General features: G+C 43.0%; 3 protein-coding genes and 1 long non-coding RNA gene across 8 annotated transcripts in view; 3 read left to right on the plus strand and 1 right to left on the minus strand.

Moving 5' to 3' along the window:
- LOC110975454 (uncharacterized) overlaps nucleotides 1-27,960 on the plus strand; it is a 110,106-nt gene that overhangs the window by 41,453 nt on the left and 40,693 nt on the right. The gene's annotated exons all lie outside the window — the stretch shown is intronic.
- On the plus strand, nucleotides 9,149-10,517 carry LOC147795845 (uncharacterized). Its single transcript, XR_015423433.1, has 2 exons — nucleotides 9,149-9,465; nucleotides 9,731-10,517. It is a non-coding gene; the product is annotated as an uncharacterized LOC147795845 (long non-coding RNA).
- Nucleotides 11,477-27,756, minus strand: LOC147795846 (tyrosine-protein kinase receptor Tie-1-like). The gene is made up of 7 exons (XM_087130205.1): nucleotides 27,254-27,756; nucleotides 26,725-26,838; nucleotides 25,918-25,988; nucleotides 25,681-25,721; nucleotides 25,320-25,416; nucleotides 15,766-15,871; nucleotides 11,477-14,751 (listed from the first exon to the last, which is right to left on the minus strand). The coding sequence occupies exons 1-7, from the start codon at nucleotides 27,428-27,430 to the stop codon at nucleotides 14,680-14,682; spliced, it is 678 nt and encodes a 225-aa protein (XP_086986331.1). The 5' UTR covers nucleotides 27,431-27,756; the 3' UTR covers nucleotides 11,477-14,679.
- Nucleotides 16,677-20,573, plus strand: LOC147795847 (uncharacterized). 2 transcript variants are annotated; one of them, XM_087130198.1, is made up of 4 exons: nucleotides 16,677-17,116; nucleotides 17,637-19,489; nucleotides 19,852-19,938; nucleotides 20,082-20,573. In XM_087130198.1, exons 2-4 carry the CDS (start codon nucleotides 17,674-17,676, stop codon nucleotides 20,321-20,323), a joined length of 2,145 nt encoding a protein of 714 aa, XP_086986324.1. In that variant the 5' UTR covers nucleotides 16,677-17,116; nucleotides 17,637-17,673; the 3' UTR covers nucleotides 20,324-20,573. The 2 variants fall into 2 exon arrangements, with proteins under 2 accessions (XP_086986324.1, XP_086986325.1); XM_087130199.1 differs by having other exon boundaries at nucleotides 19,855-19,938.

Consider the following 27,960-nt stretch of genomic DNA (forward strand, 5'->3'; position numbering starts at 1 on the left):
GTTTGCTTTTTAGGATTTGAAAGGCTGAGAGCTACAAGCACTGAATCTGGGGATAAATAAATGTTACAATATCATCTTTCAGAAATTCCCCTTTCATTCTGAATGATGGTTTAATATAAATTGACAACAAGTTTTGGTTACTTTTAGTGGTCTGTGTTGGTTTTGCAGTTAACCATCTCAAAAATATTCAAAGGGACCTGGGACCTGATATCGTGTCTTCTGTTGCCAAAAAAAAACACCAAAAGACACGGTGGATTAATATGCAGAGAACAGGCATGACTGCTATCGGCATGTCAGCTGCCGTGACATAATTGCTACCCCCACTTTTTAGATGCATATGTTACCGTCGCTGATGATGCATTTCTAATGCGAGGACGCAATGGAGCCAATTAATTGCTGCTTCCTCTCTCGCCATCCTCGCTCGCTAATTATTGCTTTAATAGTTTCAAAGATAAAAGAGAACTTCATTCATCGAATCACTCATTAATATCAAGGCCTTCTTGAGTGGTGTCCCAAGAGAAAACCAATTCGTCAAACCACTTCAGTGCAGTCCTTTCAATGTGCCGCAAAAACAAATAAATAAACAAATAGATAAGCTGGGTGGGACTCTCGTTTTTAAAAGTCTGGCTCTTTATTGAACCCATTTTGCTCTGTGAGACTAAATACACATGATGATTTGTTTGATCTTAAAAGTCCAAGATGGCCAACACGACTAGTAGGTTTCTGGGGATTGTGGACAACAAAAACCCCTGGGTACCTACCCAAACCCCATCCTGGGTAGTTATTAGACCCCAAAAATTTGCACCAACTCTCCAAACCCACAAGTCTCTCTAACCGTAGCCTTTCGTCAGGGCCTTGGTGGCTGTGTGTAGCTGCAAAGCGACTCAGTGGACAGTAGACCAGGCGCGTGGCGCAGACACGAGGCCCTTTCCAATTTAATATTGAGTTTTTTGTGGTCATTATTCATAAGCTTTCTGATATGCATTATTCATAAATTTCATATAAATAGTTGAAACAGATGAGTCCCCGAAACAAACGGCATCAACTCCAAAGCATATGCAATGTTTCCATCTGGTTTTTCATGAGGGCAATAAGCGGTGAGATGGCAACTATGATGCTTGTTGGTGGGGATGGTGGTGACATTGGAGTAACATAGTAGCAAGGGCCGAATGGTCAAAGCAAAACGCCAGTGTTTCAAATATGGAGCTCTTACCATATCCTGTGGTAAACGAAAACGTCACGTCCGCGTACAGTACAAATGCTTCAACAGCCTAACGCTGCAACGGTTTATACTCGACAAGGTGAAGTTTTCCGGAAGCATATTCTAAAAAAACTGTCTACTGCTCAGACAACTGACCTGCACTGTGCCGCCGACACACTTGACACGCTCGCTATCTTTTTTATACTTTCAATTTGCATAATAGATTAATGTATGCTGACCCCTTCGATTATGATTGGTTGCATGGGAACGCAGTAGCAAAATATGAAAACATAAAGAAAACATAAGCAATTCCTGACAAGTTGGAGAAGGCCTCGTTGCTGCGCGCGCCACTCATGCACGTGGTCTCCAGTCCAGCCGCTTTGCAGTTACATAAACACAGCCGCGAAGGCCTTGACGAAAGGCTACTCTAACCGTTGCCGAGGGAGCCAACTCTTCGAACACCACCCATCGCCCAATCGCGTCTCTTCGCTCAACTACCTTGCTTCGCTACGAACCCAGGCCCCCGGGGCGCAGTCTCAATACCGACCAACCATACCGACAAACTAAACTGGGTCTAGGCTGGTCGCGAGGCTAAGGCAACGAACCACGGTTGACAAAAAAAGTGTAATTGAAGTAAACAAGTGTATTATATGCCACATAGAAAAACCAAGAAGACGGGTTAATTACGGGCCTGTTGTACACTTTGTTAGATCACCATAAACGCCGGAAAACGTGTAAACACGGACTTTATAATAATAGCTGCAGCTCTTTCTGCAGACCGATCTTGGAAGTGGAAATGAACCGAAACAGTAAAAACTATCGTATGAAAGGGCTTTTTCTTGTTGAAATAATAAGTATAAATCAGGTTTTTCAATCTCTACACCGACAATGTGTGAACATGGTAAACAGAAAGATATGTATCGAGTGTAAGAAACTTGAGAAACACAAGTCGCTGGCGTACAAAAGCCCTTCCTCTCAATTAAAGAGAGTGGTTTTTTTTGTTTTTAAGGGTTTTAAAAATGACTAAAATATCTTATTTCTTTTTTTATAAAAAAGGACAGAAAGGCCAGACTTGAAAACCATTGTCAAAGACTGCCAGACGAGCCTCCTTATGTGGTGTCTTCCTGGGCATGCGTCCGTTGAGACCTCCTTTGTGCAATATTCGCTGGATGGTTGCCCGTGACGCCTTCGTCTTTGCCTTGTCAAGGGTACCAATTAAGGCCTTTGTTGTGATCTGTAGGTTGTTGGCAGATTTTTCTGAAGAATCTAGGAGTTACTTTGCTCTTCCTGCCACGCCCATTGAGGTTTTTCACTGTGTTTAGGTGCTTTCTGTTGATACTCTAACTGTTGCAATAGGGACCTGGAAATATGCCTTGTAGTCTTTGTCTTCGTTATGGGCATTCACGATACACTGGCGACTATATTGTGGCGGCGACACTCGCCGTCGCCCGCCGGTCGACGAACACCGAAGTACCCACCAACAGCGGGCGGGGCAATCCCACAAAATTATTTAATAAACCTCACATGCACATGAGCGGCTATGTACCCACAAGGGGGGATTATGTCACGAACGGAGGACTCTAGGCCTGTCCGTCCTTCTTCCTAACCAAGACAACATTGGCAGCCCACGGGCTGTCCGATGGCTCAATCAAACCTCTGCCCTCCAGGTCTCTCACCTGCCTCATGATCTCTTCTTGGTCCCCCTTCGGGTACCGCCTCAGTCGTTCTTTGACTGGCTTTGCATCATTCGTGTTGATGCTGTGCTTCACAACATCTGTCCGACCAATATCTCGATCGTCCCGAGAAAACACATCTTGATAATCAGAAAGACATCTTTCTACCATATGATGGTCTTCCTCCCTCAGAAACTTCACACTTCTTTCGAACAAGTCCTGAAGATGCTCCGGAAGTTCCTGATCGGCCTCCCTTCCTCCAGCAGGGGTGCTCTGACCTTGGTCAATCCCCACCTGAGAGACAATTCCTATAGTGGTACCTTGCCGCACAACTCGCTTCTCCCTGTTAGGGTTAAGCACTCGCAGCGGCAGTACCTCCTGATCACTCTCAACCAACGACCTCGCAAGAATTAAACCTCGCTGTGCCAACTCACCACCACCCTCTACAGGTTCAATGAGCACTGGCCCCGGAACAACCTCACACAACCTACGAATGGCACCTGGCACTACAGTCTCATGGCCAGAGGGAATCACTTTCGTCTCAGTGACAACCACCCTCCCCACAAACGGCTCACCAGAACTAGTAGTGCACTGAATTTGCTCACCATTCAACCTCAGTTGCAGAGTCTGTAGATCCAAACTTGCACCCGTAGACAACAGGAAATTCATACCCAAAACTCCTGAATATGGCATGTCAGCAAAAATCACCTTCACAGCAGCCACAGATTTTCCAATCTGTATCTCCACCCAGGCAGCATCCACTGCTGCCAACGGGCTGCCGTCTACCTGCTCAATTTTCAAACTCTCGGTTTGCAAAGTTGGCCTCTGTTCCCTCGGAATCCTGTGATACACCGAACTACTCATAACAGTGTCTGACAACCCTGTGTCTATGAGGAACCTACACTCGGTATTCCGTATCACCCCATCGACAAACAAACCATACTTCGCCTTCTCCCCAGTCATGGGGTAGGGAACTGCTACTGGGTCTCCAATTCTACCCTTGGATTCCCTACAGCCTTCACCCTTTGTGGGCCCTGTGAACTTCCCTGCCTGCCCGCGGGCCCACCGGTCGGCTGGACGGCGTTTCCCTGCTTGGAACCTTGTTTCCTTCTGGGCTCCTTGCAGGCCCGCCGGAAATGACCCGTTTCACCACAATTGAAACACTTGGGTTCGCCTTTCTCCTTTTTAGAAGCCTTCGGCACTCTTTCCTGAGGAATATCGCCCTCAGTGTCTCCACTACGCTTCTGTTTCGCCCACTCCGAAAACAGAGATTCAACCATGGAACAAACCCGTTTTTCAATGGCATGTCCCATTTCTTCCAGTCTCTCCTCTGAACCACGGTCAAGAGCCCTAGCAAACTTTGTAGGTTTGCGATCTTGCCTCCTCTGCTCCCCGACTTTCTCAAAGTTCTCGGTTTCTACGGCTGCCCTTACAGCCTCGTCTAGACTTTTCGCGCGGGCACGGTGAATACCCTCCCGGACTGTCTGACTCTCCACTGCATCCACAAAATGATTCTTGGCAAGCCTATCCCTGGCCTCCTCCTGTATCTCGGGATAGGCCTTTGCCGCCAATTCCATAATAGCCTGACCTAACTCACGAAGAGTCTCCTTTGGCCCCTGCCTACGGTGACGCAGATCTACCAGAAAGTTCTCTGCCTGACGACAATGACCAAACCTCCGCTCAAGTAGCTTTACCAGCTCACGGTACGTGTGCCCTTTCTCTACCGGTGCACTATCGACAATCAACCTCAGTGCACTCCCTTGCAGGCTTGCAGGCAAATACTGTGCGGCCTGCTGGTCACTCCAGCCATTCACCACACGACATGATTCAAAATGCCTGAAATACTCATTCCAAACAACCTTCCCATCATACCTGTCTGGTACAATGTTCGGGCGACGGGAATTCCCAATCCCCGTGCCTTGACAGTCAACCTCGCCAAGCACTCTCGGTTCCTTCTTAAGTGCCCAAGGAACCTGTCCGGTGTTACTGCAACGCTCTGTGAGGTTGTCAGTACACCTCGCTGGCGGACTTGTCACAAAACTCATCAAATCGGCGTGCAGCTTACGCCTACCGCTGTCAACATCCCCTAGGAATGGGTTTGTGATTGGACTTAGTCCCAAATCACCACTTGTTGACCTGACCCCAGATTTCTCCTGAGGTGTACTGGCACTAGTGCGCGCCTTAACAGGCTTATCTAAACCCTTCCCAGGCGCATCACCAGTTGCCACACCCAGTCTCGAAGACTGACCCACCTCCAATGAGGCATATCCTGAAGTTTCATCGGGCAACCTGAACTCTATCTCCGAATCAACCTCACGTCGAGCACGACTCTTTTCAACAGGCGTGCTCGAAACCTTTCCCCTTTGGAAACTCCGCTGAAGTTCAGCTTTCAACTGTTGGACTTCCCACTGCAGCATTTGATTCTCTGACTCAAGGGACCTAACAGCCTTGACGCCCTGTGAGTCAACCTCACCTGCAGCCCCAACACTACCCTTGAAACTGTCACTCATCGTGACGTCTCAAATTGTCACTGGTGATAAACCTCACACCAGTACTGTGCTACACCAATAGCACAACAACAAACCACAACACCTCACTGAGGGTTATTGGTAAACCTCAACAACCAGAACACAAGTTGTTGTTCCCCCCTTGTCAAAAGCAGTCCTAAAGGATCCCACTTCTGACACCATTTGTGGCGGCGACACTCGCCGTCACCCGCCGGTCGACGAACACCGAAGTACCCACCGACAGCGGGCGGGGCAATCCCACAAAATTATTTAATAAACCTCACATGCACATGAGCGGCTATGTACACACAAGGGGGGATTATGTCACGAACGGAGGACTCTTGGCCTGTCCGTTTGTTGGAAATATACCAACCCTAAAGGAATGACAATCAACGTGGCTACCAATCTACCAAGTCAGGTAAATCTCAATAAACCTCAGTACACATAGTGTCTTAGAGAGCAACAACAACAACTGTTTTATTGACCCAAGTCAACCTCACAGTACATGTATAAGCTTCAACTGTGCATCCAGGTCTGTGACTAATAAACCTCAACACAGCAATCAATTTATGCAAGTGATCATGGAACATAAGCATAAAGACTGTGTAATAACCCTCGTGTATTACCACAAGTAACCCACAGCGACAATAACCCTCACTGTGGCACCTAGTATGATCAACAGTAACAATGTCATGCAACTGCACACACTAGCCCAATAAACATAGGAGTAACCTCGTAGCAAACCCCAAGACATGCAAGCTTCGGCTTAGGTTACGGAGCTCTGAGTGAACCTCAGTGTGACCACATGCGACCAGGCCGACAGGCTTCAAGGAACCCAATCACACGTAGTGAGAACACTGTTGCACAAGCCACACAGGCCTAAACGTCTCACACCACTCTTGCTCAACCTACAGCCACCAAACTGACACTCAATCCCACTTATTATAAGTGATAGCTTGCTAACAAATATTCTGAGGTCTCACCGTTCGCTGCCCTCGACAGATCGCCGAACACCGCGCTGCACAACCCGCCAGCTGTGTGTGAGGCTGAATTAGCGTTTCGCTCTATCTGCACTGCGACGCTTCTACCACGACGTCTGGAGACGAACTAACCACCAAATTACTGACTACGCGCCAATGGATGCGCCGCGCGTCAGGGAACCAGACATGTATTACTAAACTTGCGTCAGTCCACACGCTGTTTCGCCACAATATCCTCACTGAATTCCTTCTTTTTTGTCATAGAGACGAGTAACTGAGAATGATCTGAAAATTGTTCTTTCTATACTCTTTCAGGGAGATGTCGGTTCATTAGAACACAAAGTCACGTTGTTTCTTTATGTTTTTAATTATGATGTATGGAAATAAACCTAGCCAAACCAAACCAACCAAACCAAAAGGTCGTCAAATTTAATTGTTCTTTTTGAACATGTTGAAATAGCTTCCTGCCAAAGATTCTTGCAGCATAGGAAGTGAACATAAGCACTATGAATGGAAGGACAATTTTTCTGGGGATTTTGTCTTGGGTATGAATAATTTGCACCATGACCAAAAACGAAACCCGGGCCGTATCTATTATTATGCAAATGGAGTTTAGCCAACACATGTGTTGGTTTGTGTATTGTAACAAATGGAAAAAAAGGGAAATACCAACATAGTAGCTTTTACAAATGAAGAAATTGGAAAAAGCATGTTATTTTCCCAAGTGTATGAATAATTTATTGAGCACTACTGTAAACATCGGGGTTCATTTTCCTTTGATTAATGAAAACATCCTCCAACGAGCCAACTTCCTCCAAGAAAAGTCAAAGCTGCATTTACATAGACTATAATCTGTACCTTGCCACTTATAAGTGTAATGCTCTTCTGAGCTACCGTTCAACTCGGTCGATAAACCAATTCTATTGCATTTTATACTTGGAAATTCCTCCACCTCATTTATGATATATGCCCAAACCTTCCTACGAAAAATACTTATGCGCAACGGTGCAGATACGCACACTTTACAATAATTTCCCCCAATCCGCATTCTTAACGCTACGTCGCCACCATTCTTATTTCTGCCACCACCAGACCCGCCTGATTTCTAATCAGCACATTCATCAGTACATTAACGATGCACGAGTCGCACGCGTACCTTGCGTAACCGTGACCCGAGTGCATGCATCCCTGTTTAATAACGTTGATGTTTCTCAGACTGGGAAACTATGCTTAATGAAACCACACATTCGATGAGTTCAGGCGTCCGTCAGTCTGTGTTTTGAGAGATTTGAACGCAAATCAAGGGAGTCGTAGGGTCGAGGAGTCGTGGGTCGAGGACTTTTCTAGAACAACCCCGGGAAGAGGTCCCACAAAAATGGATATTTAAAAAATTGGAGGGGTTGGTGACACTAGGGGCAGTGTTTCATAGATAAAAATGTTGTGGCGCAGGACTCATCAGTTTTTTAATTCAACTTTAATTCACACATTTTGCGTGCAATGCAAATTATAGTGTACAGGCCTACACCAATCATATTCCACTATAAATCTTTAATTATTTTACTCACATCTAACTGATCATGAATGTCTTTAAGAAGAACTGAAGGCTCTGAAACCCGCGAAATGATACGGCCTCTTCAAACGAGCAGCTCCAGCAACCGTGTAAAAATTGAAACATAACGCATCGCAGGGTTAAGCATTTCATACTGCCTACCCATATGAATTGGCTAATATTGGACGTAATGTTAATCGGGCTAGATTTAACAAGCAGCAACTGCAGGTATTATTAACAAATAAAGTGTCCAACCCGTGGAACAAGAACTCTGGATCATTTCTATTGCAAGTACAAGGGGATTCAACTCTACCTAACGCTGAAATCGCGTATGGGAGAAGGGCTAAATGCGTTTGTATTTCTTTAATATGCAGACCGAAATCCTTTGGTGTGAGCAGGTAGGTTTTTAATTTTTCAGATGTGTGATTGAGTCTTACTTGACGTACTCTCTTATTCTCTGATTTTATGGCAATCAAGAGTGTGAAATTAAGTGGATTGGTGGCTAAGAATGCATTACGCATATCAGGAGGTGAGTTGGATTAGGTATTTATTCCATAAAGGAATGCAGGAACGTGTAGAAAATACTCAGGATATGCATCACGCAATGAGTTGTTCCATATCACGTTAAACAAAGAAGGATGAGAGCAGTATGTGCAAAATGCAACCGTTTCAGAGACGATTTCGTACAGTCTGTAATGTAAATACTTTAATAAATCGTTTGAGACACAGTTTTTGTATCATTGGTTCTGTAGGTTTTTAAAAATTAAGAGTTTTAAATTAATGTAAAACATTTTTATGTGCCAACTGTTTAGGAAATGGTTTTATATATCATTGGCTCTATGGGATTAAATAATGGAAACATTGATTCATGATATACAATTTGTGTAATTGTATTTGCATGCATATTTCTAAATTGAGTATTTTGATGCAAGTCCAAAATAACCATTGGCTGAATATATCAACCTAATTTCATCCCAAAAGCCTGCTGTCAGAATTCTCCATTAATTCATTCCATATTTCATTCCTATTCTTCTATCAGGTCAATTAATGTCAGATATTTTCTATTTCAGTGTCAGCTCCTGTGCCCAATTAATCTGAACTAAACTTTGGCATGTATTATTCACTAGACTTTCTCATCATGTTTAATTCATCACTTTACTTCTTCAGGTTACACATCAATGACCAGGGCCATGGCTTTCTGTACTTAAGAATTTGGATGCACTACCTTGTCTTTTTGTATTGCAGTGGAGCTTTCTTTTGTAAAGACTTGTCACAGGTTGTGTGGATAAAGAAAATAAGGCTGGAGTTCTGTGGGCGATTCGAATGTGAACAGAGCACAACTGGGTATAAATGTGATGAACAGTGATAGACAGTAGAGACCTGAGAGATGCATCATGATGATGAGGTGTGTGGGCTGAGTTGAGTTTTGTACTTTGGTTGCGCCATTTGCCACAGCCAGTAGCAGATTTGTCAGGCTGCTTATGAGGCGAAATTGATTGTCAGGATCATCGTAGCGGCTGATTGACATTCCAAGATTAGAAAACTGAAGAAAACCGTAAGTTTAAATTCAAGTTATTTTGTCATATATCAGTGCTTTCGGTTGTGACTCTCAAGAAATTGGATGGGGTGATATTGTGAACTTTAACAGCATCAACTAATTTGTTAAAGATGTGTCCGAAATCAACTTGATGCTAAATTACTGATCATAGTTGTTTGAGTTCTGACAAGTTTTCTTTGAAATGACTGTTCGAGATTGAGATACAAATTTTTGTTATTGTACTATACTGTTTGGCATTTTGGTGAATTATTGCTTCAATTAGATGGCCTTGAAGATCTGAGCTTGGCTCAAAGACTGGTTGAGTTCCATTTCTCCTCACGCTCGATGGCTGGTTCTTGAATTCCGATGTAACCTTGGTCACAGCACACTGCAGTGAGGGTTCACATCTAACTTGCGGAAGTGGTCCCGCAGATGTACCAGAGTCGATAAGCAAGCTAGCAAGGGCAGATTCTTATAATCAAGGAGAGACGAACTTGATATTACGTCGAACTGTATGTCAGATATTTTAAATTTAAGAGCAGACGTACATGTAGTGACCACACTTACGAATTTTGACTGAAAGATCTGCTATTACGTGTACATGCCTTAAACCTGTCAGCTTGTGACATACTTTTAATCCACCTTGTTTTCACTTGAGTTTATACTGATATTTGTTTAGACGTTTCCTTGTGAATACTTATTTTCCTGGGAGGAACTTTGATTGCTAATTCTTTTATTTTGAGGTGGTTTTCAGAGCTAAAGATTTACAGCATTATATTACAGAAATTGTAAACTATCAAGTGTATCTCTTTGATGCACTAGTTCGTGAATTTACTGTGAATTCAAAATTTTAATTCACTCATACCTATACTTAACTGTACATACTTGAATTGCAAATACTGATTTTCATGCGGGGGTAAATAGACATTCATTTGATTAATGTAATTTAATTCGGAGTTGTAGCTACACTCACTTGGGAGACATCTGATTGTAAATACGGAGGTGTATATTTTGTATCATAGAATCGAGAAATTTTGTAAATAAATTCGTATCAAATATTGTGAATAGTATAGATTGGGTGTTGTTACAATCATTTTTTTCTGGCCTGCATCCAGTCCTTCTGTTGCAGTGTCCGTAATGTGAGCACACTGTATGCAGCCTATTATTTTGGTTGTAGACGTAGACTGTACCGTGCTGAGCATGTCCTTTGTCTCAAATGCCCAAGTTCCCGCTTTACTTATAAATTTAGTATAAGACCCTCTCCCATGAAATCGGGTGTCCATAACCATTCATTTTCTTGAAGTTTCAATTGTACAATCTCTGAAGAGGGCTAGGGCAACCTTTAAATTCATGGGCGTAAACCTTGGGGGTGGGGGCATGTAGCTTCCCATATTTTGAGGGTGGGAGTGGGTGTGCGACTCTCCCCTGCCTTTTGTGGGAGTAAAAAATTGAAGTCGATTGTAAGGAATTGTTCAGACTTTCAACGACTAAAATGCATGGAATAACTTGGACAACATTTTTAAAAGCATAAGTATGGCATTCTGAGTACATATTACATTTAGTAACGAACATCAATCTCTATATAGTGCCAACCCCCGCTTTTAAAGGTTTTGTGTCATCCTGCCCCTTTCCCCGTCCCCACCCCAAATGTACCTTTACGGTGAAATGTGGTTTTGGACTGCTCGTTGGAACAATGAAATATCACATTTCAACAAAGCTTGTTTTCAGCACAAAAGAAAACAAATGAAATCTTACTTTGTGGTGTGAACTTCCACACTCAGATGAGATGAAGACCATATGTAATTCCTCCTTACATTCCCTAAGTGCCAAACAGAACCTACCGGACTTGAAAGTTACATTTGAACTTTCATCAGTCGAAATTTATAAATATATGTAATTTTCTAGCTCTGGTTACGTCAGCGCCTTGATGGTGGGAGCTAATTAATTATGCAGCCCGCAGGTCACATCGTGCCTTGCACGGAAAAGGCCTCAACACCCACTCACAACAAATAGCCTCTCAGAGTCCACATTTCATTACTTTAGTTGGGTTATACTCCTTTATTATCCTTGTCCGTAAATTAGTAATTTTTTAAATACTGTTTCGTTGATAATCAATGCTGATTCCAGTGTATGCAATGGTTGAGGGTAGCTACACTGAGCGTTTTTATGAATGGCGGAGCAATATCTTTAGCCACGGATTTGTGGCTATGGCGTTGGGCGTTCTCGAACTTTCTAGAGCTCGGTCTTTATTGCCGCTGCGAACTGAGCAACGCCCAGGTAAGAAAGTTGTCCCCGAATTCTTTGCTCTCAGTACTTTTTCCAGGTTATGTACCCTCACTGGACTTATATCATGTGACCACTGATCGCCAAAGAGCATATTAGTTAGTATTATACTTGGGGCTAATGGCATTTTAATTCATTTGGGGAATATTTTCTTCATCATAATTTGTGAGAATCATTCACAGGAGTAGTTGGGCTATAAACGATAACAGTACGTGTACATGTCACATTGCATTAACGCTGTACGTACTGTGCTTGGTGACGTACACGGTGTGCATTATAGCACTGCGCGTACGTGGGGCTGTATAATGCTTTGCGTTAGCGGGGCGCTACGAACGTGAATAAACATTGAAGTAGGCTTTTGTCCATTTTTAAATACGCAGCGCACATTCCTGTGCTATTGCTCAAACTCAAGCCGTTCCACAAAATATGATAGTGATAGATAGTTTGTCTTTCATAGTTGTATGTACATGTACCAAGTTATGTTTTGGCCGCAGCTCAGGAGAAATAGCTGTAGGACTAAGACTGCAAGTCTGATGACTGTAGAGCTCGATCGTTAATTGCTGTCACTGTCGGCTACTGTATACCATATCCATGACACCGGGGTAATTTACCAAAGTACAAATATTGTAATTCGATTACATGTTTTGTCCGACCATTTTTATGACTTTATGAGCAATAATTAAACAATAGTTTAACTATTGTGATAGTATGTACAATATGTGTGAACAATATTTCTTTCATTGGAGTTATGTAATTATTTTGCAAATGGGGTTTATTTTGATCTGAAAAGATTCAAGAGCTGAGATGAGACAAATGAATTTATAATTTTAAAAAAAATTAGATTGTCCATCTGGTGTCTGACTCACTTGTTCTTGGGGCCTCATCACCTAACACGAATGGACCTACCACCCAAACACCAGGGGCGGCCTAGCCCGTCCGGGTTACATTGCTTGAAACGGAGAAAGAAAACAGAACTGTTACAAACAAAACACAAGAACTGTAGACGCTGGAAGCATTTTAGGTTACTAAGTGCCCTAATCTCCAAATAAAGTTTAAGTGCACGTGTCAAAGTGCACCGAGCCGGAAGTGTCGGCCATCATCTCACGCCTACAAAAGGGCACGGGAGTCCTACCAGTAATTCTAAATTTACACTGACTACAAAAACATATGAAGCAAAATATGAGACGGAGAGAGCCCCCGTGCTTTGTGTTGGTCATTACTTCACTGGAATCTTAGGAATTCTTTACAAACAGGGGGGGGGATGTGTTAGGTAACAAGAGTCTAGAGTGTGTATAGCGACTGGACATGTTGGGGGGGTACCCCTCGGTCTCATTTCTTACTGGATATATACCAAAGATACTTGGTATCATAGTCTATTTAGCGTTGTTGCGTATAATTTATGCTCACTAAAATGGAAAGCAAAGATTCTTATAAAAGTTCTCAAACTCTGATTACATGTGGCCTTTATCTTATACAGAATTACCCATAAGCTTTATTATTTACGTTATATTTGAGATTAAGTAAAATAACTACAGAGACGTTTTTGTAAGAAGACACCTCCACGTCTTGCTCGATAAGAAGAGCATCTAGCTCCAGCATACAGAGCCGCGCAGACGTCAATTTTCTCATCACTGAGTGGAAGATTTTGAAACAATGAGTAGGCCTATAATCTTAGCAGGTAATGGTAGGGTCCTTGACTCTAATGTGATAGTAAAAAAACCCATTTATCTACCCCTAGCTTCAACTATCTGCTGGTCCTAGACTGCCAGCTCTATAGTGTGCTTTACATGCGAGTTTTGATCAGTTAAGATTCAGTTCGATAAATAAAAATCAATAATGTTCAAGTTGTGAATTTGAGGTAGAATTTAATAAACAAGAGTAAATGCTGGACACTACAGGGTTGGCTAATATTAAATGGTCTGCGATGGCTGCGACATCCTCCCAGACGTTCAATTCTAATTAAGACCATGCATGATACTATTTTGCAAGAGTTTTATAGCCATTTCTTTGTGAACTGTTATTACTCGGTTTCATACTTCTCAGTCGCTCAAAGCAAAGTCATAGTTCTGTTTTTTTTTTAAATTAAGGTAACTACTCTAGTATTTATATTTATACAGGTAAATTACCTAACTGGATTCATGCTCCTCCAACGCAGGCAAATTCTAACAGGAACATGTGGAAAGAAACCCCTTTCTTCATTTTTAAATATACCAAACTTTTCATTCAAAAACCAATCCTGAGTTCCATTGTGCTTCTTGTGTTTTCCGTTATACTGAAAACATCCTCCATTACATAACAATTATTTTAAGGCTCTCTATTAGAGTTGCATGAGGACACAACAGACAATATTTGGGGGACCGAAAACTATACTATAAGTATGTAAACTTGTTTTTCAAATGCTCCGTCTGTGGCATTTTGTACACTGAGCTTTATGTTACATTATTTCGCAATCTGTTGCAATTCTAGGTTAGGCTTTCATCTATTGTAATGACAATGATTTGTTTATTATGCTTATGTATAAGAAAACTGCCCCCATCGCAAATTCCGCAAAACAGAGTTTTGATGATGTAATAAAAGTTTCCACTGAACGTTGTTGTTTCTTTGGTGGGCGATTTAGCGAAATAAAATTGCAAATGTAAAAGTAATGTTAGGGATAAGACATTTTTTACACTAAAACATGTTATTTCCCAGACATCATTTTCAGTGACTGCGTTACAAATTGATTCAATTTTAAAACATTGAATGTGTACATTCTGTATTATAGCTTAAAATAAGTTTAGATTAAAACAAAATGTAACGACAAAGAAGAGAGACAATATTAGGTACTCTGAGTGAGTATAGCAGCAGCAATTAAGGGTGGTGTGCAAATTATCAGTATAAATGTTTGGACACAAAAGACCCTATACAGAAGTATTTTGTCCGGTATGATGATGTGGCCTTACTGAGGGATCACTTGTCATCGAATTCGGGACAAATTGCGTCAAGATTGACGTACTTGATACTCTTCATCACCAGATACGACTGGAAGAAAAATGTAAAAGTGTTAATTTACATCTGGAAACCGAAAATGATCTCTTTACAGTGTATTTATGAACAATTATATCCAATTCCTAGAAAGCGATCTGTTGAGTTCACCCAAGAACGTGAATCAAGCATTGCGTTGTCACGTAACACCCCTACACGTTTTGACCATGGTGTGATGACCCATTCGAATGTCGCCTAACCCTTTTTGGTGGTGAGAATCAGAAATTTGGATTTTCATGTTAATTTTTTTAAATTTTTCAACGGCAATAAGAGTTGAACTAGCTCTGAAATACAAAGCAGTAAAGTGACTTGAAATGTATCTTTTAATGTGATTCTGTTTTAAATATACAAGCATCAGAAATCAAGGCAGGATACCGATACTTTTCTTGTAATTTCACGCACATCGTTAGTAATTTTCTTAAAATATATTTCATGAGACTACACTTGTTCTTACCTTTTCAACATAAAAAGTTAATATTTTGTTGAAACAAAGAATACTTTCTCTCGTGCATATTTTATTCGTAATGTTTTTCTGTTCTTTCCTTGAAAAAATCCACTTTTAGATTTGCAAACGCGAATCAAGAAGCACATGCCAGGGAAACGAATTTGAATTAAACAATGTTATAGATTCTTAACCAGTTAAATCAAGTGTTGATCAAACCATTTCCAAGATTACAAACGAATTTGAATGAACAAAACAACATTTGAATCTGAATAAACTCATTCATTGAAAGGCTGGAAAGCGGAGACACTTGTAAAAATGATGGACTCCCTGTTCAAGAGAACCGTACACCTGAAGCCCGATAGTTGAACCGTTATGACTAGCCAACAGTTGTGTCACTATAGTCAGTTACCGGGTAATTGCTAGAGTCTTGATACTGGCATACGCCCCAGAAAAGTTACATTCTGATTCAAAATGCATTTAGGATGTATAAAGTAAACATAGATAAATAGGCCATTTTGGATTAAATGGGTCATTCATAAGGGCATTTTTGATTTAAATAAACTCACATTTTCATCCGTATTCGTCGCCATTTCACTGAGGGTAGCAACCAGGTTAGTGAAGGTTGGTCTTTTCTTAGGATCCTCGTCCCAGCACTTGCGCATCAGGTCATAACTAGTCATAGAAATTCAGAATGAAGAGGTGGTGGTTAAGACTGAGCTCTTTCTTCGATCTACATTGAATGTACAGTGTGTCTCAACAATGTACCCAATTTTACAGTACACTGTACACAGCCATTCAGCGAATAAAGATGCATCCTGCGGATAAATGCTCCGGGATGACTCCACTAATCAAAATGATGGTATTCTTCAGACAAAAGCCTTTCACAGTGAAAATTTGGCTGTTCTTGCGCACTACAAGAACAGGATATCTTGTGCAGTAAGTGATGCTGCTTAACGATCCTTCTATTCAAATCGCATACAAAACCTGAAAAAGCGATCTTGCTGGCTGACACCGACGTATTCGCAATATGACATCAGGCAAACCCCAGCCTACACAGATCGCACCAGTGACCGTTTCGAGTCCTTCTGTGCAGTTTTGTCGCCGTTACACCATCTTAAACTATTTCTGTGACGTCACTCCTTGCCCATTCTTTGCAGGAATCTTTAGAGGTTTGGTCTCTTATTTAATTAAATAAAGATAGAAATAATTACCCCTAATGGAAAAACTTGAGTCTCGGTCTTCGCCGGCCGCTTCTTGACTCGACGAAATAGTGAAGATTTAATATATACAATAATGAATACTAAGGAAATGTGTCCTTCCGCGGGAACAGTCACCGTAAGGAGAAAACACTGCCTAATCACATCCTATCCCCGCATCTGGACACAAGTTAAACTAAGAAAAATGGCTGCTGGATGAAGTAGTAGACCAGTGACTTGTAGAAGCTCGGCTGCACAGCGAAGGAGTGTGTGTACTTGTGAAAGGTGCAGACGGAGCTCTTCTATGTATTAACACAGTCACGAATCGAGGTCGGATTGTAAATCGAGGACGTCCTCAGTTCGCAATAAGGTGAAATTTGAGGCCGCAGTGAGCATTTATGAGGGTCAGCGAAATTTCAAGGCATTTGGAAGCCGTCCTCGGTGTACGCATTTAACACGCCGGGTGTTTAAAAACACCCGCTCGAAATGGACAGTTTCGGCGCATCCCTGGATGGAATAGCGCCCTCCCTAGCTCTCTTGCTACCCTGTCCGATCCGCATTGGTGAGCACAATAAACGTCGCCAAGTGCCGGGGACGCATAACCCCCAACAAATATAAAAGCCTCCAAACTGTCGAAAAGCATCATAGCGTCACCTTGCCATCACGCCTGTGGACTTCTGTAGCCGTTCTGAGATGTAGGTGTCTTCTAGTGGAAAATATGGTGAGTAAAAACGATTTCATTTGAAGTAGAATGTTGAGCATGACCAGACCCTATCTTGGTACGGTTTACTACATCATTAAATACATGGGCCCCAGTGCTGGCTATAGTACCATGCTATTAGTTAGAGCGTGGTTAAAGTGTGGCTGCTATCCACCCCCCCCCCAATTTTGTCGATAGGCTAATGTAGATCTTGCACCGCTGTTCGAGTGAATGTGCCAGTGGAATAGGTATACGTATGCAGTCCGAAAAGCTCAATCACATAATCCAGTTGAACAGGTTCCTTCAACACATTTTTCCAGCCGCAAGTGAAGACTTTTCTGTCGTCCATATGTGGTGGTTCTAGGCCTAATTGTGTTTAAAGTGTTAGTTCAGGGTGAGGGTTTTGGGTGGATGTGGCTCTTGGGAGCCCCGAGACCTGTCCCCCCCCCACCACCACCACCACCACCACCACCAGTCCATACCAAATTAAAAGAAGACAAGCGGCTTAACGAAAATAATGTTCAATTTGTTTTCTTGCCAGCTGACCTGCTCACCGTAAGTGGAGACGTTTGGACAGTATGGCTGATTCGTCCACCGGTTCCAGCAGTAGGCCTACGTCATCTGTTGCTCCAAGTGATGACACGTCTGACGTCCAGCAGAACTGTGGTGTGACCGTAATGCAAACCAGTAATGAGGTTGGCTGCAGGAAATGGGACAAGAAACACTTCTGCTTTTACTGCGATGTACCCCAGGCCAAGCTCCCCCGTCATCTCCAGTCATGTCACAAGGAAGAAAGAGAAGTCATCGAGATCGCCGGTGAGCCCAACGCTGGTGTGCGTAAGAAACTTCTGTTGAAAATTCGCAATATAGGCAATCACAGGCACAATTGTCAGGTTCTTCGTGAAGGTCGTGGCGTGCTCGTTGTCGGGTACAGGCCAAATTGCAAGGTATCTCCCGATGCGTATGGACCATGCGTATATTGTTACGGCTATTATGTGCGTACCGATTTGTGGCGACACGTGTGCCCTTTGAAGCCAGCACCCACTCCACAGACTGACAGCACCGGTAAGAGGGCTCGTGTGGGTGGACGGGTCGCTCACAAGAGTGATTTGTTGAAACCTCCTCCTGTTGGCGTGTCGTTCCAGTTACACCAGGTTCTTAGTCCAATGAAGAGAGATGATGTGGCTTTGGTAGTCAAGAATGACACGTTGATTGTTGAATTGGCCAAGCGTGAATACATGAAACTAGGGCACGATGTAGATCAGCATGGCTACATCCGTAACAGGGTGCGTGAATTGGGTCGACTCGTCCTACAACTCCGAAAGAACACCCAGCAACCAAATGCATCACTCGAATCATTTGTCCATCCGCACCACCTGTCTGATATTGTGAAGGCCGTCCACGATATTGCCGGCTTCAGGGAAGACAAACAGTTGTACGATGTTCCGTCACTAGCGCTGAAGATTGGTTATTCCGTCAAGAAGTGTGCACTCGTCTTGAAAGGAAGTGCCCTAGAGTCCGGCCAAAAACACAAAGCGGAGCGTGCGGAAGAGTTTCTGCAGTTGTGTGAATTGAACTGGCGAGACCTTGTGTCCACACACGCACACAGAACGCTGTACCAAGGAAAACGCAACAAAGTCACCATTCTCCCGACAAATGCCGATGTAGTCCACCTGTCGTCGTTCCTTCATGAAGCTGGCAACCGGGAACTTCAACTCCTGCAGGGTGCTCGGGGCAGACAAATCAGGCCAGTTTGGCAGAAATTGAATGAGGTCAGTCTGTGCCACCTCATCATGTTCAACCGAAGAAGGCAGGGGGAGGTTTCAAAAATGAAACTTGACGATTTCCACAAGCACAGCACCGCCAAACTGGAGGGGGAATGCCTGTTGAGTGATTTAGAGCGCCAGCTGTGCAAGATGTTCCGTGTTGTCGAAATAGTCGGCAAGAGAGGCAGAACTGTTCCCGTGCTCCTAAGCAATGAGGCAGTAGCGTGGTTGAGTGCCCTTGTCGCCAAGAGACATGAAGCTGGAGTAGCCCAAGACAACAACTTCTTGTTCGCACGGTGTTGTTATGGCGGGAGAGGCCACATACGAGGGAGTGACTGTTTAAGGGCATATGCAGATAAGGCTGGCCTTGACAATGCATCCAGCATCCGGTCCACCAAACTCCGTAAACATGTAGCAACTGCATCGCAAATTCTTGCATTAAAGGAACATCAGCTTGAAACTCTAGCCAACTTCATGGGCCACGATCTGCGGGTACATCGCGAATACTACCAATTGCCAGATACTGTACAGCGGGTCACCAAACTGTCCAGACTTTTCCTGAGTTTGGAGAGGGGCAACCTGTCTTCCCAGCAGGGCAAATCCTTGGATGATCTGCATGTAACTGGAGGTAAGGGCACCTTGTACTCAAACCATGTTTCCCATGTTCCGTCTACCCAACGCTTGGCTTCGAACCAAGTCAACCCAACCCAGACTCCCATTTTGTAGGGCATCGTACTGGGCCAGAAAGAATACCTCTCTTCCTATTAAATTCCCCCCCCCCCCGGAAGAACAGACCAGTACAAAGAAAGACGGGGGACAAAAAATCCCCCCCATAAATGTATCTTGCGTCAAGAACTCCCAAAATAATGTTCCATTTTGGCCGTCCATCCCATCCCCCCCCCATATCTCAACACCAAGCAGAGACTGCCAGACACCCGTGCATGTATGTGTGCTTTAACTGATTGATCTCAATTTCGGGTTTACTCTCAGAAGGCTTCACCAGTGAAGAGGACAGCAGCGAGAGTGGGGACAGCAGTGACAGCAGTGAAGACTCCTGCGATGGATCCGTCAAAAACGGTAAGATTTGGTCTGTCTGTCTGTCTGTCTGTCTGTCACTCTGTCTGTCACTCTGTCTGTCACTCTGTCTGTCACTCTGTGAGGCTGTCTGCTGAGGTGTCACCTACATTTCTAATGTCCTTTTCTTGCCTCTACATTAATAGGACAGCTTCCTGGTGTTGCTGCTGCATCTCGAACAAGGGAACCCTCTCCGCCATCGAGACGAGTGAAGCGGCGTCCCTGGACTACAGCGGAGAAGACAGACGTCCAAGAAGGCCTGCGCAAATTCTTCCAGTTGAGGAAAGTTCCTGGCAAGCTGGACATCGAAGCAGCTTGCACTGTGGCACTGCAGACCCGTACTTGGAGAAACATCAAAGACTTTTGTCGTAACACTATGAAGTTGTAGGCAAGTTCAGCTAGGATACGCCACACCAGCCATTCCCTCGAGACATTATACCACATTGATGCAGAACCCTATAGTGGTAGGCCAATAATGCACTCAAATTTTAGCGGCCAAAACAACCAAAAACTTGTGAGTGTTGTCCTCGGTGTTATAGGCTGCACTCACATGGACGAGAAGTCCTCCGTCTGATAGTTTGGAAAGTATGCCCTCCATTTGCAGTGTCTACATGTATACGTGTGTGTGTGTGTGTGTTCTGCATGCACTAAGCTTTTATACTACTTTGCTGGAATGAAGAGCCCTACCCTGTCCATTGAATTCAATTATAAAAGCCACAGGTCTGAACAAAGAGGGGGATTAACCGACCTCTAAAAAGGCCAGGGCAGGACTGGAGCACTAAAGCTGTTCAGGAATTCACTAGAAATCTACCGTCCTGGTTCATTCTCTATGACATCACCTGCCTGCATACCTGCCATCTAAGCGCCCCACCACCCTGTTAAAACCATGGGAGTTGTGTCGGGAGTTGAAAAACTATCAACCAATTGCGATCTATAGTAGATTAAATGATATACCGGCTCGTCTCATCAAAGAATTCGCTTAATAAATGAACTAAGTTTGCCGCTTACTACAGTCATTATGTCAACATTGTCCCCACAATTGAAAACATCCGACCCATCTGCTTAACTGACCATTTCGTAAAGGTCGCTGAAGGTTTCATTGCCAAATGGACCCTAGCTGATATGGAACCATCCTTTGACATACATCAATTTGGCAATCGGCGAGGTATGTCGACATCCCATTGCCTAGTCAGTCTTTTCCACAAAATATACATCAACTCCGACAAAAACCGAAGTCGTCATCAACCATTGTCCTGATCGGCTTGGCCAAAGCATTCCGTCACTTTAACCATACGCTCGCACTAAAGACTCTTCTCTCAATGAATGTTCGCCAGTGTGTTGTACAATTGGTCCCGATTTCCTTAGCAACAGACAACGAGTCCATTACACACTGAATGCAATTAACACCCAAGGAACAAAACTTGGTCTGGTGAGCTTCCTATAGCCATCATACATGATGGCTGCAAGAATCTTATTCGACGCCATTCCCCTGCCATGTGTCAAGTATGTGGACGATATCTCACACTGTACGGTGCCCGACAACACGGACAGCTATCCCCTGTGCAGGAAGCCTTCGAAGACCTCTGTGATTGGCCTCGTTGCTGACAAACTGAACCTGAATCCAAAGAAATGTCAGACCATGGAGTTTTGCCTGGCGCAAAATCCACCACCTGCTCTACCTGCCTATTTTGAAATACGCAGCTCCCATGTGGAACAGAGGTATTACCAAGAAATAATCATCTGAGCTAGAATTCGTGCAGAAACGAGATCCATTTTTGTCATCATTTTCACAAGCTACAAACCCTCTTAAAGAGTACAAAATAAATTTATTTCTCTGTGGTGCCTAGGATCCATTCTTATTTATGATGTACAGCTGTTAATGTGCATTAGACAACCAGAGAATAATGGCCGGAGGAAAACATTGTCCATGACGGGCCTCGACATTCGCGGTTTTCCGATCATTGAATGGGACCATGGTTCGGGCAAGTACAAGTTCGGGCGAGGACAAATTGCCCAATGGACAGCAACTTTTTTCTTAAAATAAAAGTGTCCATTTTTGTGTCCAACAATAGCAGTCAAAAATGTACCTTTAATTTGTTTTCCTTTTCACAAAAGCTTATAAAAGTGGTAAAAAGTATACAGTTACAACGATCTTTTGCATCGTTGCGTACATGTGTACAAACTTGCGTGTTTTAATGCACTCTGTGCATTTAGCAGGGCACCTTTGCACGCAAGGGAAAATGCGTACATAAATAAACTGTAAAATACACTTCTGTCTGCGTACCAAACCCCATAGTTCGCACGTATGTGTATTCTGGCGAGGATACACTGCATTTACTTGCTCCTCTTGAGGTGAGGTCCGGTGGAGGAGAATGTTATGCTTCGAGGCACTTGATTTGACAATTAATGGTTCACTGAGCAGTGGGATGCCTTCGAGGGTGAGGTCACACTTTGTGCAAGAGAGTCTTGATGCCCAAGTGAAACATTTATGGAAGATGGATATAGGTGACACCCTGTCTTGTGATTCTCCTTCACTTTCCATCAACGGCAAGAACGCCGTGGAGATCTGGGAAGATTTGGTGCAGATTGTTGGTGGCCATTAGCATCTCGAAATACCATTCAAGACGGATGGCCATCATTTGCCTGACAATAGGGGCTTCGCAGAGAAGCGACTTGCACTTCTTGGAAAGCACTTCAGTAAGGATCGCAATCTGCATGACGGGTACTCTGTAGGGATGAAAAATCTATTCATCTCTGGAAGTTCCAGAGAGTGAATTCCTAAGTATATTCCTAACCATGACGTTTTCAAGCCAAACAAACCAGAAAAGCTGCAAGTGGTATTTGATTGTGCGGCGAAATGTCAGGGCAGATCTCTTAATGACGTTGTTCTACAAGGGCCGGACTAGACAAATAAGCTAAAGAGAGAAATAGTCAAACAGGTTGTGAGGGCTCATAGAAAGGTTGATGTCCTTGATAGGTTCATCAACAGATACCCCTGCTGGTTACCACTGCGTAAAGCTGTAGCATGGATTATTCGCTTTATGAGATGGCTTGGCGATTTCAGGCCAAACGAGCCGTCGAGGCTGACAGTTGAGGATTTCAGCAGGCTCTCATAAAGTTCGTCCAGAGGAGAAGCTTTCATCAGGAGATCAGGGATCTGCAGGGATGTTAAATAGTTAGAAAACAGAGTCTGGTTTACAGTCTGCGGACTTACCTTGATGGTAGTGGAGTGCTGAGACTTGGCGGCAGACTAAGGCATTCATCCATCGAAGAGGACCAGGAATTCCAAGCTGTTCTATGAAACAACCATCTCTTGTAGTGAGGCAGGTGCATGAGTCATTAGCTGGTCATGGTGGAAAGGAACATGTTCTATCTCTTCTGAGGAAGAAGTACTGGATTCCTCAACCACGTCCTTTTTTAAGTCGAGTGCTCAAAGGATGTCTGTTGTGCAGAAGGTTGCATGGGCGGCCAGAGCTCCGGCAGATGGCCGACCTTCCAGAAGGAAAGGTAACCCCCTGGCAAACATCCTTTCTCCTACGTTGGACTAGACTGTTTTGGCCCGTTCCTTGTCATGCGTGGGCGGAGCAGGGAGAAGAGGTATAGCTGCCGGTTTACCTGCATGGCGAAAGGGCGATTAATCTAGAAATGTTGCATTCGATGGAAGCTGAGTCTTTTCTTGAGGTTTACTGCTAGGAGGAGCATGCCCGAATGCCACTACTCTGACAATGGCACAAACTTTGTCAGAGGTGAGAAGGAGATTGGTAATGCCATCCTGAGATTGCGCAAAGATGACAAGGTCAACGGAGTTCTTCTTTACAAGCAGATAGATTGGCATTTCAATCCGTCCACTGCGTCCAACATGGGTGGGTCATGGGAGCGTCAAATCTTAACGATGAGGAGGGTGTTGGCATCGCTTCTCCAGGGCACGGTTCTTGACGATGAGAGGCTCAGTATGCTCTTCTGTGAAGTTGAGTCTATTGTGAATGACAGGTCCATAACTCCTGTTTCCGATGATCCAAATGAGCTTGGGGCCTTAACACCAAGTCATTTGTTGAACTTTCGACCAGGACACCCAGTGCCCGTCAGGGGTTGAGTGAGTCTGAACGCTTCAGAAGGCGCTGGAAATATGTTTAGCTACTCGCAGAGAGGTTCTGGAGGGCATGGATATCAGAATATCTCCCTAACCTGCAGCGCAGACAGCGATGGGTGGATGAGATTCGAATCTCGGACTGGGCGACTGGTACTAGATAACCAAGCTCCAAGGAACCAGTAGCCTTTGGCCAAGATAACCAGGTGTTGAAATCCAAACAGCCTCAGGCACCTACAACAGACCTGTCACCAATTTAAGTCTCTTGGAACGTGCAAATAACTAAATGTGTAACTTCCAGGTTAAGGTTCATTGTAACATACCTTTTCACATTCTTAACTTCAGTCACGTTATGATTAACCAGTAATTTCAAGTGTTAGATTGGTGTTAAATTCAGCAACTTTCTTGGATATTATTCACATTGTATAATTTTGTAAATGTTCTTTTGTACATTTAAGGAGCCGGAATTTAACGTATCCGAGAGTTGAAAGGTCAAAGGTGAAAAACGTGTTCTAGAATGTACGCACACTGCCACCGCTCACTGTACTGTATTGTGTACAATGTATAAATTCCTGGGTGTGCAGAGGTTGGATTGACCAGATAAACTGCTAGGAGAAAACTGCCGATGATAATACCCAGTTTGGGTTATTGGTCTGCTTTGTAGCAGTAGATGTACAGTACCTTGGCTGTAGCTGTCATGGAACGTACCTAGAATCCGGCAGAGTCGTAAGCGCTTTAAGAGTTTTTGTGAAACTTTGTAGAGACATCAAGGTCCATTGTAGTAGTTCAGTGATGTGTAAATTCCACATGCAGGATCATGTAGGCATATTCAACATGGTGTTTGAGGGGCAATTCAGGGTATAGCAGCTATAGTTTTAATGCTAGTCTGGATCTGCTGTATCAGCACGTTTAGGAAATCAATGATTATTTCATTGTGCATAACATGTACCTGTACTTTGTGAAATTAATTTATATTAATTTCTCAATCGATAAGAAATATTTTGTTTATTTATTTTTTTAGATTAAACCTTGTCAACTTGCCATAACATTCGGCACTTGATGTAGTCCTTTGTGTAGTACTTGCTCTGGTGCTTGGTGAATCTAGATAGATTACCCCGCGCTCATGCACGCAGCCTCGGAATTGAGTACTGGCGTACTTTGACGCATGTTTGCCTGCCTGTACCTTGTGCTAAATGTTAGGAGTAAATGACCAGAGTGACTTGTCCCGGGTAGCAGTGAAGCAGAAAATGCAACACCCTGTGGGGAACCTAAGAACCTAAAAAAGCAAAGAGTCTACCTGTGATCGTCACAGTTGCTTGGCTTAGGCATGCGGTAACCTTTCTTCAGCTTTGCTGGTAAAGATTCGCTACTAATGGTCGGATATGGGGTTGCTCCTTTAAAAAGGAAAATATGTGTATAGAAGAGCTTGGCAAGATTATTTACTTTCAGTGTTCGAAATGGAAAACGTGACCACTCTAGCCATCAGGCTCTGTATTCATTTTTAATATTTTTGTGCGTATTTCCCTTTTTTCGAAATGTAAAACCATTTTGCAATTTTTCTTAGAATATAATTATGATGGTTCATTTTCCCTCCACATATTATTAGTAATACATCCCTTCTCGTTTTCAGAAATAATCGTGATATGAGAGAAACTTACCGACTGTTGCTATTTCCCAAAGGAGAATTCCAAAAGACCACCTATCATTTCGAAAAAATGGAAATCGTTAGAATATTATATTTACAAGCATTGAACGGCAGAACGAGGACAATAAATTACCAACAGTAACAGCCAATGGTCGTATGTTATGTTAACTTTCTCTGAATTTGTTTTTCGTTGTAAAACGTACAAAATTGACTTGACCCTATTCGACCCAGTTAAAGCGAAACAACTTACACATCACTTTGCGTAGTGTATATATTGTGTCTTACAGACTCAATTGCCAACCAGCGCAGTGGAACCCGTTTCTGTAGTAAAGAAAACGGTGTAGATTCAAAATAATGTCATAACTTAAAATTAAGTAACTATGGTCTCCGCACATGCACATATCCAGCATCTATTAAGCCATGGGACTGATGCATTTCAGTGTTACATTCCTTGCAGATTAAACATTTTCTATTCCGTCTCAAGACGAGCACAAAATTATCAAAATGAAAAGTGACAAAGATTCGGTTACAATTGCTCATCCCTTTCCAAATGACCAACTTTATATGATGGACCTGTGGTTTTTGCACCCTGCTTGTGGCCACTGGTCTGCGGCGGAAATACTGCTTTTTCGTTTTTCTTGTCAATTTAAACGTATGCAGCCAATACGGCTGAGGCATTCGGCCCACCTATACTTTAAACCTGTAAAGCCAGAGTTAATCTTGGAATCAACCAGAGACAATCCAAGGATGCCTCAATGTAAAATTTATTTGTTTGACAATTCCTGCTGCTTCTTTTATGGCTGTCAATAACTTTTATGTAAATTAGTGATAAGTCAAAATGTAGTTTGCCACTGTGCTTAAGTTTGTCTTACGTATTCCCATCAGGAAACCTCGATTCAAGCTATTAGACTGGCACTGTGTCCGCGAAACAAGATTATTTCGAGTAATGAAACGGACAGTTCACAACAGGGGGAACAGCAACTTTTGTTAGGGTTGACAGCTCGAAGGGTTAAATTAAGGTATAAATAGTCGGTTTTATATTGACTGAAATTAATACCGACGACATCTGCACGTAGACATCTTCCCCTCTGGATAAGCCAAAATCCGAAACTTTAGCAACCAAATCTTCTCCAACCAGAATATTCCTGGCTGCCAAATCTCGGTGAATCACCTGTGGAACAGAACGGTAAATTACGAGCACCCGTTTGGTAGTGATTGCAACTTGTACAGTGGGATTTGTTATGGAGATACGACTCCTGGCATTCAAGTCAAGGCATGTCACCTTAAGCCTACTTCAAAACTAACACTGCATGACCTTACATTAACTTATGAATAATAGGTGGCTAGAAAAACAACAAAAACGGAAACCCTTAGAGCAGTGAAGCGGTTGTAGAATTTTGTCGTTAGATGAGATGTTCAGAATTTCAGCAATTTCCTGGGAGGATACTCCATGGCTTTTATGTAGGATTTTTTTGTTTTGATTTAATTTTTCTTTCTTTTCTTCTTTTTTATTTAGATTTTTGTTTTAAAGAAGGGGTTAGTGATGCTTTCGTAGCCTTGTAATTGGAGTCACTATATGTACGTACTCTTGCTTTGGCAAGATGCTCCATTCCTTTGGCTATATCTAGAGCGAATTTGACTAGCTGTTCCGCAGACAAGACATCCTCATCTGTGTCTGACTGTGAGCGAGCCGTCCGTAGGTAGCTACGTAGATCACCATGCATAAGGTACTCCAACGCAACGTACAACACACCTTGTAACATATTATCATAGAGTAACCAGAGTTCAGAAAAGCTAAAGTGAAATACATAATTCAAAAGTTTCCCCGCTCCATCATGGTCTGAACGTAAAAAGGTGAACAATTTTAATGTTTGTTCGTATCCAGTCTAAGACAAATGCTGAGTTGTTGAAACAAAGCTGTCAAAACAAGGCAGAAGTTTTACTTTATTTTGCCATAATCCTTTATCGCGATTGCAAACGAATGTCAATGAAAATCAATGGATATTTCTACAGATAAAAGTTGAATTCTTTTAAAGTGAGCACAGGTTCATTCTGGTCAATTATACTAAGTTTCACCGAGATGCCTATTTCCCGTTCATGTTATGAGGTCGTTGTGTGGTCACAATGGCGCCAATTCTATAACTAGAATTCCTCCTAGGTGGAAAATGTTTCTGAAACATTTAATTGAATGAGAAGCACTTACGTAATATCATACTCTTACGTTTAAATGTGAAAAATCAGTAATTTTCTCATTCGGTCTAATAATTTCACTGGTAAAAGGGGTCATACGTGA

This window comes from Acanthaster planci, linkage group LG20 (genome assembly GCF_054643075.1).
Source record: "Acanthaster planci isolate LZ-2023a linkage group LG20, COTS_SCS, whole genome shotgun sequence".
Classification (NCBI taxonomy): Eukaryota; Metazoa; Echinodermata; class Asteroidea; order Valvatida; family Acanthasteridae; genus Acanthaster; species Acanthaster planci.

What these genes read in the sequence shown, in the direction of transcription:
- LOC147795847 (XM_087130198.1), top strand. Translation starts at nt 17,674, where the DNA reads ATGGCTGATTCGTCCACCGGTTCCAGCAGTAGGCCTACGTCATCTGTT. An exon ending in TGATCTGCATGTAACTGGAG is followed by an intron (nt 19,490 to 19,851) that starts GTAAGGGCACCT and finishes GTTTACTCTCAG; the next exon opens with AAGGCTTCACCAGTGAAGAG. An exon ending in CGATGGATCCGTCAAAAACG is followed by an intron (nt 19,939 to 20,081) that starts GTAAGATTTGGT and finishes CTACATTAATAG; the next exon opens with GACAGCTTCCTGGTGTTGCT.
- LOC147795846 (XM_087130205.1), bottom strand. Translation starts at nt 27,430, where the DNA reads ATGTTACAAGGTGTGTTGTACGTTGCGTTGGAGTACCTTATGCATGGT. An exon ending in TACACTACGCAAAGTGATGT is followed by an intron (nt 25,722 to 25,917) that starts GTAAGTTGTTTC and finishes TCGAAATGATAG; the next exon opens with GTGGTCTTTTGGAATTCTCC. An exon ending in AGCAACTGTGACGATCACAG is followed by an intron (nt 15,872 to 25,319) that starts GTAGACTCTTTG and finishes TTCTATGACTAG; the next exon opens with TTATGACCTGATGCGCAAGT.